Genomic DNA, 15,071 nt, shown 5'->3' with positions numbered 1-15,071 from the left:
GAACGCCTAGAAAACCGGGATACAGCTAATGCCAAGGGCTGTATCCCAGTTTTCCAGGTGTTCCTTACGCTGTATCCACCCGCTGCACCTGTGATGTCTAACTGACTGTGTAGAACTGTTAGATGGCTTACAGTTTGCTCAGCCAATCAGAGCTGAGCAAACTGTGTCATCTGACAAAGGAAGGCTGGCTTAACTGGGCTTAGACCCGCCTCTCTCTTGATGATGTCTTTGTCACAAAATGGCTTCCTGGGGTCAACAGCCATTAGGTAAGAAATAGTTTACTTCACTTCCTGGTGGGGGATTGAGGGGGGAAAAGATAGGAAAGGGGACAGATAGGTGATTGAAGCATATTACAAAGTTATATAACTTTGTAATGTGTTTCAATTACTGGGAAAAAGCTTTCACGGGAGTACCCCTGTAAGAAAGCACATTACCACGACCGTAAAGAATTATGGAGCAGCTTTTGTCAAGACTCTGTATAGTACCATTCCTCTGTTATTCTTCTTCTGAATATATTAAAGGGGTTATCCAAGATTAGAAAAACATGGTTGCTTTCTTCCAGAAACATTGCTATTCTCTAATCTAAGTTGTAATACCATAACCTGAGGACTGGGGGTGTTGCTGTTTTTGCAAGTAAGCAAGCAAATGTGTTTTTCTAATCCTGAGAAAAACAGGATCTATAAAACTGTACTGTGATTTATATTACTGTACTGTGAATAACTTTCCAGCCTGTTCAAGTTCTTCAGCACTATGCCATGGCATAGCAAACAGGAGTAGGTGCTGGTCTGTGACTGGCCGATAAAATAAGACAAAGGAAGTACCTGTGCATGTATTGCTGGCAGGCGACCCACCTCTTTTCCTACCCAGTGAAATGGACAGAATGAGAAATGGCTGTGCACCATGAAATGGATTATTGGGCCGTGTAATAGGCCCTGTACACAAGCACCGATCTAGCAGATCAGTGCTCGTTTACATTATTGATCGGGCCACCATCGGCCCGTGTATTAACACCCTAAGGGTACAAACACACACAGCAGATACGCAGCAGATACGCAGCAGATTTGATACTGTGTTCAGTTATTTAGATCTAATCTGCTGCGTATCTGCTGCGTATCGCAGCAGTAAATACGCAGCGTATAAGCCGTGTGTGTTTGTACCCTAAGAGTTCCATTAAACCTTGCTAATCAAAGTAGTGAAGTTAGTTACTAAAAATTCTGCTCCATTTACACAGGAGAATTATTCAGGACTTCTCTCTATTACACTACCGGCCATTATACAGTTAACTGCTATCGGCAGACTTAGGCTTGCAGCTGCTCGAGTACCGACTACCTGAAGCTGCTGGCTCAGCATATTTAACATATCTGCTAAGAAACACAAACTAGGAAATTGCTTTAAAAGCTATTTCCTAGTCCATAATGTGAACTGTAGCCCCAAGGTGGACCCACACTTTAAATCCCAATGTCAGTTATGACACAGACTGCAAGTTTCATGTAGTAAAATGCTGAGGATTATGAATGATGCAGTCCTGCCTGGATACTTCAGATCTTGATCCCTTAGGGTATGTTCACACCGAGGAATAGGTGAGGAATTAAAAGAGAAACATTTTCTGCATGAAATGTCTTCTTCTTCAGCTGTGGCAGAATAGGTGCAGAATTGACATTTCAATTCTTGAGACAGAGAGCGGATCAGTGACAGAAAATTCCGCACGGAAATTTCGCCATGTGAACAACATAGGGGAAATCCAATTTAAACACAACGGAGCAATGTTATGCTCACATTTTAAGGGTGAAATTTGAAGCAGAATCTGCAGCTAATTTCAGCTTATTGGGACGATCGTGTCATCTTCAGGAGGCCGGCCTGACTGCTCCAGCCCTTCCTCATGCCGACCCCCCTCCAGCACATCATCAGCTGCTCAGCCGCGATTGGCTGAACATAACAGAAGCCCCAGACGTCTGTTGTCAGATCGGCCTCATGAAGAGTGACGTGATTGTCCCAAGATGGCGGCTGGAGTTGACAGTGATTCTGTGAGTATACAGTATCACACTTCCGGGTCAACGGTCAGGAGGTGGAAACATGGGGAAGGGGGCCATTCACATAAATTACACACATTACATTACTTTGTAATGTGTGTTATTTAGAGAAAAAAGGTTTTATACCGCACTACCCCTTTAAAGGTGTTTCCCATCACACAAAGTAAATATGATATGCCATCAAAGTGGGGTTCCACTTTAATTTGGACAATGAAGGAACGGCTATGTTGTTGTAGTGCTATAGCCCACTTACAAGGTTTCATGACATGCAGGAAATGCAACAAACTTGTAATAAAGTAAATGGGACCATCTGTACGTCCCTGAACAACCACTGGCCAGAGTGCCACTGTGCAAGAATGCACTGAAGGGGCTGTAGCAGTAAACCAGTGCTGAGTGGAGGTCCAGACAGTCAGATCCCCACCGATCATACAGTCATGTCATATCATCGAACCTCATTTTTTTTTCAACAATTTTTGTCATTACCAGAACTTACAAGGTGAAGGTCCTTTGAAGGTGTTCAGCTGTAAAGCATCTCTCTTTGTTCCCGAAACAAAAGCTGCATGTGCAGATACATTACTGTTTGGATGGCAAAAATTTATAGATACCTGAAGCACAAAAAGATAAAGACATATATAAAGGAAAGAAAATAGTAATATACTGTGATTTTACCCACTCTTAAAAATCCTTACTATGCATCTCCTAGAGCTCCCCCCTTTCCTCTCTGACCCCATCCTTCACCTTTTAAGATTTTAATGAAAACACCTACCCCAAACGGCTGGTACCTTTGTACAGCGATCAATAAAAAATGTTGATTCCTGGGGTCTACATCTGTGCTGGTGTCAGTATGTTCAGAGAAAAAAACTTAGTTCTGGACAGTGGGTCAAAGAGCTGCTGTGCACAAAGAGGTGGGGCCTAGAGCTGCTGTGCACAAAGAGGTGGGGCCTAGAGCTGCTGTGCACAAAGAGGTGGGGCCTAGAGCTGCTGTGCACAAAGAGGTGGGGCCTAGAGCTGCTGTGCACAAAGAGGTGGGGCCTAGAGCTGCTGTGCACAAAGAGGTGGGGTGTAGAGCTGCTGTGCACAAAGAGGTGGGGCCTAGAGCTGCTGTGCAAAAATAGGTGGGGCCTAGAGCTGCTGTGCACAAAGAGGTGGGGCCTAGAGCTGCTGTGCACAAAGAGGTGGGGCCTAGAGCTGCTGTGCACAAAGAGGTGGGGCCTAGAGCTGCTGTGCACAAAGAGGTGGGACCTAGAGCTGCTGTGCACAAAGAGGTGGGGCCTAGAGCTGCTGTGCACAAAGAGGTGGGGCCTAGAGCTGCTGTGCACAAAGAGGTGGGGCCTAGAGCTGCTGTGCACAAAGAGGTGGGGCCTAGAGCTGCTGTGCCCTAGGCCTGCAGTTCCCCTCTGCGCCTCTCCCCCGCATCCCCTCTTTATATATACCCCTCAGTTAGTATTAGGGATGTCACGATACCAAAATTTTGAGTTCGATACCGATACCAGCTTTGGGATTTCGATACTCAATACCAATTCGATACTAAATAAAAAGTTTGAGAAAAAAAACACGTAAAAATACAAATATAATTTCCCTTTTCCCTGACTACAGATATGTTCCCCCCATGCACAACATTTTTATTTATGTGACTTCTTGATCACTTTGTTACATTTTATAGTTCGGACAATTCACATGTAATGGATACATGTATGTTCTTTTTTTTTTTTTTTGAAAAAAATGGAAAAGGGGGGATTATTAGAACCTTTATTTTTTGTTTTATTTTAAAACACTTTTTTTACATTTTTTATTCCCCACTAACCTCAAGCATACCTCCCTGTGCACAACAACTCCCAGAATACCTTCTTGTGGGGAGTTGTAGTGCACAGGGAGGTATGCTAGGAGTTGTAGTGCATAAGAAGGTATGCTGGGATGTTTTGAAAGGCTGCTGCCGCGCAACTGCAACTCCCAGCATACCTCCTTGTGCACTACACCTCCAAGCATAACTCCTGGTGAACAACAACTTCCAGCATAATTCCTTGTGCTTTGCAACTCCCCACAAGAAGGTATGCTGGGAGTTGTAGTGCACAAGGAGGTATGCTGGGAATTGCAGTTGTGCAGCTCCTGACAGCAGCATACATCCTGTGCAGCATACATTCTTGTGCACTACAACTCCCAGCATGCCTCCTCGTGCACAAAGAGGTATGCTGGGGGATGTAGTGCATGAGGAGGTATGCTGCTGGAAGTTGTAATGCATTAGCAGCCTCCTGGCACAACAACTCCCAGCATGCCTCCTTGTGAACAACAACTCCCCACAAGAAGGTATTCTGGGAGTTGTTGTGCCACTGTATCGGTGGGCCCCACGGGAATGGAGGGGCGGCGACAGGATTGTGGACCCGGAGGTTGGGGAACTGGCTGGTGTAAGGGACCGCTGCCGCAGCACCGGCGGGTCCCGTATTTGGAATGGTTGAATGACTGCCGCCCGCGGGATTGCGGGCCGCAGTCATTAGCAGTGAGGGGCCGATCCATAAGCAGACGCGTGCTGCATATGGAGCGGCTCTGCAGGGGTTAAATGCCGCTGTCGGTTATGACAGCGGCATCTACCCTTTATAGCCGACACTAGCGATCGCTGTGTGCCGGCTATTTAAATTTGGCGCCGCCGGGAGCGGAGAGCTTGCGGGCGGAGGAGGGGACACCAGGGGGCAGGGGGCGGCACACAGAGAACACGGCCGGCGCTCAGGTAGCTGCCGGCCGTGTTCTCTGCACCATTCTTCATGTTAATCTGCACTATTATGCAGATTAACATGAAGTATCGATACCAGGAAATCCTGGTATCGAACCGTTTTTCTGACCGAAATATCGATAGTAGTATCGATATTTCGGTGCATCGTGCATCACTAGTTAGTATATGGCCTGGTTATGCTGACACTCCTGCCTATGCGCTGCTATGGTGTAAAGTGGTGCAGACGCAATAGCCCGGCCAAGCTTGTCACTCCCATGTCACTGATCCTGCTAACAGCATAGGCAGAGTTTCCAAGGCCAGCACCATCACTGCGCTGAACATTTAGAAAACTGTATGTCACGTTTCACCCACCAGCACTTAAAATATCCAGCACTATATAGGAAAAAGGTTAAAGATAAAGATTGGACCAAGTCACGTTCAACAATGGGACAGACCTTGTCTTTCTGTTACCTAGGGATATACTGTAGTTATGGACAAACTACAACTGTACTCCCTCTCATTGTGAATAGGGAGCAATGTATCACTTATTAGGGGACGGGTAGCAGCAGTGGCGGCAGAGACTCTTTTTGGCTGCACACTGTCTATTATCAGCTACAGTACATCCCTGGGCAATAGGCAGAGGGCTGAAAACAGGTCCCTTTAGGATGGCACTACAAAGTTTGCAAAAGCTACTTTATTGCATATATGTACACAGAGAAAAACACTGCATGTATTCTTACTACCAGCAAAAGAACCCTATGTTACATTGGAAGAGTCTTAAAGGGGTTATCCAGCGAAAATCTTTTTTTTTTTTTTTTTTTTTCAAATCAACTGGTTACAGAAAGTTATATAGATTTGTAATTTACTTCTATTTAAAAATCTCCAGTCTCCCCATACTTATCAGCAGCTGTGTGTCCTGCAGAAAATGTTGTTTTCTTTTCACTGTCCAAGACAGGAACTGTCCAGAGCAGCAGCAAATTCCCATAGAAAAGCTCTTCCGCTCTGGACAGTTCCTGTCTCGGCCTGAGGTGTCAGCAGAGAGCGCTGTGTCAGACTGAAAAGAAAACAACATTTCCTGCAGATTTGAGATTTTTAAATAGAAGTAAATTACAAATCTATATATCTTTCTGAAACCAGTTAATTTGAAAGAAAAAGATTTTCGCCGGACAACCCCTTTAGGAACATCATAAAAAAGACAATCAGGGCCAGTGAGTCTATAATAGAGTCAATGAACAGTACAGAGGCAGTTGTAAGGGCGGGTTCACACTATAGAATTCTCGCGGAATTCCGTCAGCTGTCCGCCCGCACGGGCACGCGCTTTTCCGCCGGCTCCATAGACACCATTCTATAGGCCGGCGTATTCCGCGATCCGCTAAAAGTAGTGACATGACACTTCTTTCAGCGTATAGCGGAATACGCCGGCCCATAGAATGGTGTCTATGGAGCCGGCGGAAAGGCGCCCAGATGTGCGGACGGACAGCTGACGGAATTCCGCGGACATTGTCCGCGAGAATTCCGTAGTGTGACTGGTCAAATAAAAATACATAAGATACTAATATGGCTCCATATAGAATACAGAATTGTATCAGCACCGTCAGACTTACAGTATACTGATTTGGAGCTGGCGTCTTATGTTTGATATCCTCCACCTTGACAGCAATAGGCTGATGGAACATGCTGGAGTTACTCTGGCTAAAATCCTTCTTTGAAAATAATGAACCTTGAACGTCATAAGAATTAGGAGCTGGACTACGCAGAGCCCTGATACGAGAAGATCTAGGGACCTAAAGCAATGGATCATTTAATCAATGGGTTATGCAATGTACAGTGACACAATACATAGGATTGCTAAATGGTTACAGATATCCTTACTTAGTCTCGTGCTATGGTGTCCATATTATGGGAAAATAAGCAATGCAGACAGTATAATATTAAAACACACGCTACTACACCAAATGATTATGGGCCAGACCTGCCAAGTACGGCCGATCATTGTTTGGTGTAATAGAGCCTTAAAGGGGTTGTCCAGCGAAAAAAAAAAATTCTTTCAAATCAACTGGTGTCAGAAAGTTATATAGATTTGTAATTTACTTCTATTTAAAAAGTCTTCCCATACTGATCAGCTGCTGTATGTCCTGCAGGAAGTGTTGTTTTATTTACATTCAGAAACAGTGCTCTCTGCTGCCACCTCTGTCCATGTCAGGAACTGTAAAGAGCAGAAGCAAATCCCCATAGAAAACCTCTTCTGTTCAGGACAGTTCCTGTCTCGGCCAGAGGTATCAGCAGAGAGCACTGTTTTTGAATGTAAATAAAACAACACTTCCTGCAGGACATACAGCAGCTGATAAGTATGGGAAGACTTTAGATTTTTAAATAAAATTAAATTACAAATCTATATTACTTTCTGACACCAGTTGATCTGAAAGAAAAACTTTTTTCGCTGGACAACCCCTTTAAGTCTAGACTGGCAAGAGAGCTATGAATTCCCCGACTACCACTGCCATTCACTATGTGTCACTTCTGTGTGCAGAATCTCTAGTGTAATGCTATGAAATAAAGCTTCAGTCTGTCTCTTCTTCCTTGTGTGTGTGATAAGTTTCTCCATGTCCGTCATGGGAGAGCAGTGTAAGGCTAAGTTCACACATAGTATTTCCGTCAGTCTTTTGATCAGTTTTGTTTTCACCAAAAACAGGAGTGGAACTGACAGAGCAAAATTATAATGAAAGGATTTGCACAGCTTCTGTGTTTTCAGCCCACCCTTGGTTTTGGTTGAAAAAAAGACTGACCAAAAGACTGACGGAAATACTATGTGCGAACATAGCCAAAAGCTGCATATTGTAGGAGAAAAACACTGAACGCACAGCATTTGCAGCATAGAAAGGCAAAGTGAGTCGGAGGAAGTTCTGGGCCCTATATGTGTAGATATTTTGCTTCTTTATCTAATTCATTCATAAATTACACAGCTGAGTAAATATGCAAATACACTATATTAGCTATCTTAACGTTGTGCGTCACAGGGAGCTGGCATTCTCATTGTGTGTAATGCCATTATACGGTTACTCAAGTGGAAAGTATTCCTGTGTGACATTGTTCTTACAAATGAATGAGCTGATAGAATTTATATAGTTCTCCACATCAGCTGTTAGCAGGTACGGTTCATTTTAAAGAGACTCTGTCAGCAGGTCTATGCTGTCCTATATAAGGGTAGTATAAACTAGTGACGGGGAAGCTGAACAGAATGATGTATCACTTACGTTGTTTTGTATAGCTGGTTTGGAGATATACCCCTGAACAACATGGAGAATAGTAGTAGAAGTAGTTCTCTCCATTATGTGAGTGAGTTCAATAGTCCTGGATATTCATGAGTAACAGCACACTCCGCCCACCAGCTGCTGATTGGCAGTTATGTATCCATGCTGTGCGTAGGCAGCCAACTGTCAGTTGGAGAACAGGGGAAGTGGTGCTGCATGAAGCTCATTCTCCAGCTTAGCAGCTGAGCAGAATGATATAAGTAATACACCGATCTGTTCAGCATTTACGCAGAATAAAAGTAGTGACAGATTCTATTTAAAGAGGTTGTTCACCATTTTTTTTACTTTCAAATTAACTGGTGCCATAAAGTGCCAGAGATTTGTAATTCACTTCTATTAAAAAATCTTAAATCTTCCAGTAATTATCAGCTGCTGTGTGTCCTGAAGGAAGTGGTGTTTTCTTTCCTGTCTGACACAGTGTTCTGTTGCCTCCATTGTTCATGTCAGGAACTGTCCAGAGCAGCAGCAAATCCCCATAGAAAACCTCTCCTGCTCTCCAGACTGGAAATAATACAACTTCCTGTTGGGCATACAGCAGCTGATAAGTACTGGAAGGCTTGAGATTTTTTAATAGAAGTAAATTACAAATCTCTGGAACTTTATGGCAGCAGTTGATTTGAAAGAAAAAATTCTTTGGTGTACAACCCCTTTAAGGACATCAGAGTGAATTCTTGCAATCACCAAAGGGGACAATGAACATTATGTAATTTCTAGATTTTGGCTTTAAATTAGGCTGACAGCTATCCAGCCTTTCATCAGCTGTATACAGCACTTACAGCTGACAAATTTCAATTAAACCCAGACAAGCATTTATTTTTTTCCCTCAAAACGTTCTTTACCCTTGATGGAAATCCTCCCGTCCCTTTAACTGAATATGAAACACTGTCGGTTTTCGGTCCTTTTCCAACATTGTACGATCCAGGGCCTGGATTTTCATTCTGACAAAGAAAAAAAAAAGACTTTATAGGTCAAATTTTTTTTATTTTGTGTTTGTTTTGTACACCTACTTATACATTTTTGGACTAAACCATCAAAACTAAAAAGCTTGTAAACTTTCCCATCTGATTATGAAGATTCTGATTCCATTTTGAACTCAATAATTGATTTCTTTCCAACAGACTCCACTCTGGTATGTTCAATAACTGTGTAAGTGATTACAATATAAGGCCTTCCGCACACATTCCATGTATCAGTAAGGTCCCGGAAAGATTTAAACAATTCCGGTGCTCCCGGCCTTACAACGTACAACTGCCGTGATTTATGAAAATATACATTGTGTGAACATAGTCTTAAGGTGAAAGGATATGTTTATTATGGAAAAATATAAAACAAATAAAAACAGTAAAACAGTAAAAACAAATCTAGGCGATACATCCAGGTAGCTGGCCTGGCTCACCCCTTTTTTCTTAACCCACCCACCAGTTTTCAGAAGTGTTGGGGGGGGCAGAATTTACCTGCCCTGATGTGAGGCACAAAACTAGCGTTAATGAGAGAGATTGGCACTCATCTGCAGAGCCTCACCAAAGCTCGATTCATTTTGCAGCCAGGCCACACAAACAGTTGCTGGATCATCTGTGTGGCCACTTTAAAGGGGTTGTTTCAAATCGACAAACCAGAGATTTGTAATTTACTTCTGTTAAAAAATCTCAAGTCTTCCAGTATTTATCAGCTGCTGTATGTCCCGCAGAAAGTGATATATTCTCTCCAGTCTGGCACAGTGCTCTCTGCTGCCACCTCTGTTCATCTCAGGAACTGTCCAGAGCAGTAACAAACCCCCATAGATAACCTCTCCTATTCTCCACACTGAAAATAATCCACCACTTCCTGCAGGACATACAGCAAGTGGTAAGTACTGGAAGACTGGAGATTTTTTTTGATAGAAGTAAAATTACAAATCTCTTCCATGAGTTGATATGGAAAAAAAAATTGTTGAACAACCTCTTTAAATGAATTGTGGGTCCGACAATGATAAATTATATGGCCGCACAAAGCTTCAATCAGCCGATGAACAAGTTAGCTCGGATTATCGGGTATTACCAATCAGCCAATGATTTATCTTTGCTATAATATCAGGAAAGCTAGAGGGCATCGGTTTTGCTCCCCACTTTTTTTTTTTTGGCACCACAATCTAAAAGCCATAATGCATAAGCAAGCCTGACATCTGCAATGAACAATTACACACTGACTTAGTAGCCTATGTGTGAGCAGTGAATAAGTCGATTTGTCTCTCTGCCCTGCTGACTCAGCCTCCTCCAGGGGCACTCGGCAAAGAAAACAGGGAGGGATATGGAACAAAACTAAAGGCAAAAACTGACAGCTTAAGCTTTTAATGAAACCTGGACTCACGTCACCAAGGAGGAAGTTTCAATGGTATGTGTAAGCTGGGACAGCAAACACCTGTGCACTTCTTAAGGAAGACTGAACTAATACATAAGGCGGACCAAGATGCTCAGAACAAGCCCATTGTTTGACAAGCCCTATAATTGAATATATAACCTGGCTAAACCCGGGACTGTCAAGCCCTCTAGTTAACGTGTCGATACAGAGAGATTTCTTTTCAAAGAGCTAAATATTGTCATCAATTTACCATCTTTACCTAGCCCAAGCCTAATCCTCAGTAATAAACACAAAAAAATTATCAAGCATAACTTGGGTAAAGACCGACAAATATCACAAACTTTTACACCAATTTTTGTCACTTTGGCATCTTTTGCAATTTTTTTTAGCAGTGCTACAAAAAAACCAGACGTGGTTTAATGAGTATGGCATGGCTAACCGCGCCAGATATACTATAATGTACACCAGAGATAGGCCTATATATTACATTATAGCAGAAATCTACAACAGCTCTTAGCTGGCTTAGGTTGGGTTCACACTACGTTCATCCGTTTTTTGTAAAAACAGATGAAAAAACGGATGCATTTGTGTGCATCTGGTTTGATCCGTTTTTCCATTGACTTCTGTTATAAAAAAAAAACGGATGTGTTTTACCGCATTTTTGTGTATGTAAAAAAAAAAAAAAAGGATGCACTTTGATGCAGTTTTTATTTATAATGCATCCGTTTTTTGTAAAAACAGAAGAAAAAAAAATGTTGTGTAAACCCAGCCTTAGGGTCATATTCCACGGGCCGATGATCGTTGAGCGAGGGCTGCAGAGACATAGTTACCGATGTCCTTGCAGCCCTTGCACCATACATTACCTGGCAGGACTTCTCCTCCGCTCCGTCTTCCTCCCCGGGTCCCACGGCGCATCAGCAGCTCCGGTCAGACAGCTCAGTCAATCACTGGCCGCGGCGGTCCTGGCCTGTGATTGGCTGCGTGCTCTGACAGCTCAGTCAGGCCGCCCTGGAGCTGCTGATGCTGTGCTGCAGGACTCAGGAGAAAGACGGCGCAGAAGAGAAGTCCTGCCAGGTAATGTATGCTGCGCTTCTCAAATCGTCGGTCGCTCGCAGCGCACCGCTATTCCACCGTAGCGATGCGTGGTGGGGGACCGATGATTTTAGATCTGGCCCTAAATAAACGATCAGCCGATGACACGATCATCAGCTGATCGTTTCTCTATTCCACCGTGCGATAATCGCCCGAATCGGCCGATATTATCGCTCCCGTGGAATAGGCCCCTTAAACTTTAGGTTTTGGCCCATGGATAGTCAAAGATGCTACATGAATATATAATATATGAAGAGGCAGGTTTCACAACTTATTCTAGCATAGTTTGGCTTAATACCAGCATACGACACAGTAATGTCAAAGATGTCAAGCAAGTGACATTCATACATGGAACTCAAAATGTTATTTAATTTTCCCCCATTTTCTCCAGATATCTCCGACAAAAATAAAATCTGATCTGGTCCTTGATACTGAGCAAAGCAAATTTTTGCAAGCTTTTATTTTTTTTTAATTCATAAAAAAAAAAAAAAAAGAATTGTTTACCTGTCTGCACTCCCCTTGCATTCTCAGCCACCTTCAGCTTAGTCTGCAGTCACTGGCTAAATGAGATGGGACAGCACCACGGTAAGGACCTGCGATTGGCTGAGCAGGCTGTCACTCTTGTGTCTCAATAATGAAATCCAATTGCTGGCTTCGGTGCTGTCTCTCAGTCAGTGATTGGCTGAGAAGGCTGGGGGTGGCTAAAGACACTGAAGACCAGGAAGGGAACACCGGGGAAGTGCGGAGAGGTAAGTATAGATTAGCGAACTCTGTGAAACTTACTAAAACAGCTAAACACCTGTAATTGTTCAATTGTGGAGCTGTTTTAGTGTGGTTTGTTAACATTCGGTTTGTGAAGTTCAAAAGAGCCAACATATTTTACAAACAGTAAAATATGAAATACAAAAAAGACGTAGTTGGTCGTATGCTGCATGTGGCCAAGAAGCCCACCATTTCTTAGACAAAGACCCTCCTACCCATGCTGAGTTTATCTCTAAAGTTAATTGTCAATTGTCCAAAAAATGTATACCTATGTATACCTTTTTTTTTTCTAATTGGGTACATCACTGTGTTCATTTTCCATGAATATTTGCAATGTTCTGAGACCTGGCTTCTTGCTTCAATAAAGAAATACATGTTTAAAAAAAATATGCAAGAGATGGGAGTAAAATACGAAGGTACAGTAAATATACCACAGTGGATACAGGTAGGAGGATCTCATTTGGCTCCTGTTAAAGGGGTACTCCGGCCCGGCCATATTTTTCAGATATGGCCGGGGAGGGGGTGGTTATGGATGCCGGAGGTCACTTACCTCCCTGATTCCAGCGCCGGGTCCTGGATCGCGGCGCCCCATATCCCCATATGGGAGGCAGGACTCCGCTACAGTCGCAGAATGGCTGAGCTGCCTGGAGATGTCACGTCTCCTGCGGCAGCTCAGACCAGGAAGCGGACGGGGGTACGGGGAGCCGCGATCCGGGACCCGGCGCTGGAAACGGGGAGGTAAGTGACCTCCGGCATCTATAACCACCCCCTCCCCGGCCATATCTGAAAAATACGGCTGGGCCAGAGTACCCCTTTAACTTACCCTTCCCATGCACACATGACTCAGAATAGCTATTGCAAATTTTCAGAGCAATTTTGACCAAAATCAGAAATCAGCAAGACAAATCCACACCAAGTTGTGCAGCTTTTGTTGTGGATTTTTTAGTGGGAAACGGTTAACGGCCAAAATAAAAACAATATGGGGGAAATTTATCAAGGACTTTGCGTCTGTTTTTACGTGAAAAATTTGATTCTTCACCTATTTTTGGTCTAAGATCTATTTATAAACCGGTATTCGATGGGTGAATGTTTTTTAGATGCAACTTTTTTTTTTTAATCTGCCTGTTTTGGATATTCACCCAAAAGTTTGGATATTCCGGGATTAACGCCCAATGTATCATTTGCGACTTGCACAAGTTGCACAAAACAGGTGCAGGCTTATGTCTGGCCAGTACCAGGTGAATAGGATTGCGCAATTTTTGCATTTTTGCTACTTTTTATTTAGACATATTCAAGGCAGTACAACATTTTAATAAATCAGTTACAAAATATTAGACCAAAATATACACCAATCTTCATTAGAATAGTTTAACATATTAGACTCGCTAGTAAATGTCCCCTATATGCTCCTGTGGTAACGCTTCCCTGTTCGCCCAATGGCCTCTGACATTCATTCGGCAATGAGGTCATGTGACTGCTGCATGAGTCATATGTCAGCAAAACACATCAAAGTTGACCAGGGGACTGGGAAAGCATTGCATAGGAATGCCATAGAATCGGTACAGTGAGTATAGTGTGTTTTTTTCTTGTAATTTACAGATTAAATCTGGGTAATCTGTCACAAAATCCGCAACAATAGGGTGTCACTGTAATTTTAATTTTTTTTAATTTTTTTTTTTTGCAGAAATCAATAGTACAGGCGATTTTAAGAAACTTTGTAATTGGGTTTATTAAAAATGCTTTTTTTTTTATAATGAAAAAGCAGTTTGAAGCTCTCCCCCGTCTTTATGATTTTCTATGGAGAGGGGAGGGGTGGAGGGAGATGAGGCACCAAAACAGGACAACAAAGAGTCAATTTACAGCTACATCACCGGGCTATCTCCTCTGACTGAATACTCTGAATACTGAATACTGGCTTTCACACAGGTCCCGCTGTGTAATCCTTTGTTCTCTGCTGCCGACTAATCTCCCTCCTCCCCCCTCCCCTCTCCATAGAACAGACAGGATCCGACTGATGTAAAAGAGTCGATATTTCCTGATTCTGAGCAGTGGATGAGAGAGAGGAGGGGGGGCCGGGGAAAGTTTTTTTGGATGCAGATAATGGCATATTTGCCTAATAAACCCAGAGTAAATAAATAAGCAAACCGCAGAGCTATAAATGAGCACACTGACATTTTCCAATACGTGAGGATTTGGTGAAATCTTATCCACATGTGATGTACTATAATCCGCAGCAATTCTGATAGGTGTGAACAGGCTAAGAGTAAGTATTTGTTCCAGATCAAAAAGAATTACACATAGGATTTTGTAAGGCCAAGTTCCCATAATGGCTGTTTATGAAAAAGTGTGAAATAACAAATCCAAGCAATCTGTGCCGTACTTTGAAAAGCTGAAGCATGTCCTAAAATCTATAGAGACTTCTTTTTGGCCACACATGAATCCAGTTTTGTAGAATTTCACTCAAAATATACACCTGCCCAGACCAGATTTACCATGACTTATGTCTGCTGGCTCCTAGTAGTACCCATCAGTGCCTTTGATAGTACCTATCAAATATCCTGCAAGGAAGAACTGGTGTGGCAGAGTCAAGGAAACCCAAGGCTCATTGATTTGCATGGGTTTACTCTAGCCTAGGGTTGGGTGATATGGCCAAAAAATAAACCCCCGATGTTTTACATTTTTCTCTCGATTCTCGATTTAAATGTCGACTTTTTTTTATTCATTTATTTTATGCAGGATGTAGTAGTAGAGGCATAGTGGATAAGGGGTGTAGAAGCATAGAAGATGATGGGTGTAGTAGTAGATAAGGGGAGTAGCAGTAGTGGGCGTAGTAGT

At 43.0% G+C, this 15,071-nt stretch overlaps 1 protein-coding gene across 5 annotated transcripts in view; it reads right to left on the bottom strand.

The window, feature by feature from the left end:
• The window catches only part of STPG1 (sperm tail PG-rich repeat containing 1), an 81,283-nt gene that overhangs the window by 22,636 nt on the left and 43,576 nt on the right, over nucleotides 1-15,071 (bottom strand). For 4 of the 5 annotated variants that reach the window (XM_069971276.1, XM_069971275.1, XM_069971274.1 and 1 more), the window contains 3 exons: nucleotides 8,885-8,983; nucleotides 6,339-6,518; nucleotides 2,524-2,635 (listed from right to left, as the gene is read on the bottom strand). In XM_069971276.1, coding sequence (XP_069827377.1) covers nucleotides 2,524-2,635; nucleotides 6,339-6,518; nucleotides 8,885-8,983 — 391 coding nt within the window. Of the gene's footprint in view, nucleotides 1-2,523; nucleotides 2,636-6,338; nucleotides 6,519-7,988; nucleotides 8,109-8,884; nucleotides 8,984-15,071 lie in introns of those variants that run through there. The other variant, XM_069971278.1, reaches the window with a different exon arrangement.

The sequence above is a fragment of the Dendropsophus ebraccatus genome, chromosome 5 (assembly GCF_027789765.1).
Source record: "Dendropsophus ebraccatus isolate aDenEbr1 chromosome 5, aDenEbr1.pat, whole genome shotgun sequence".
Taxonomy (NCBI): Eukaryota; Metazoa; Chordata; class Amphibia; order Anura; family Hylidae; genus Dendropsophus; species Dendropsophus ebraccatus.
This window is presented reverse-complemented; position numbering and strand designations above follow the sequence as displayed.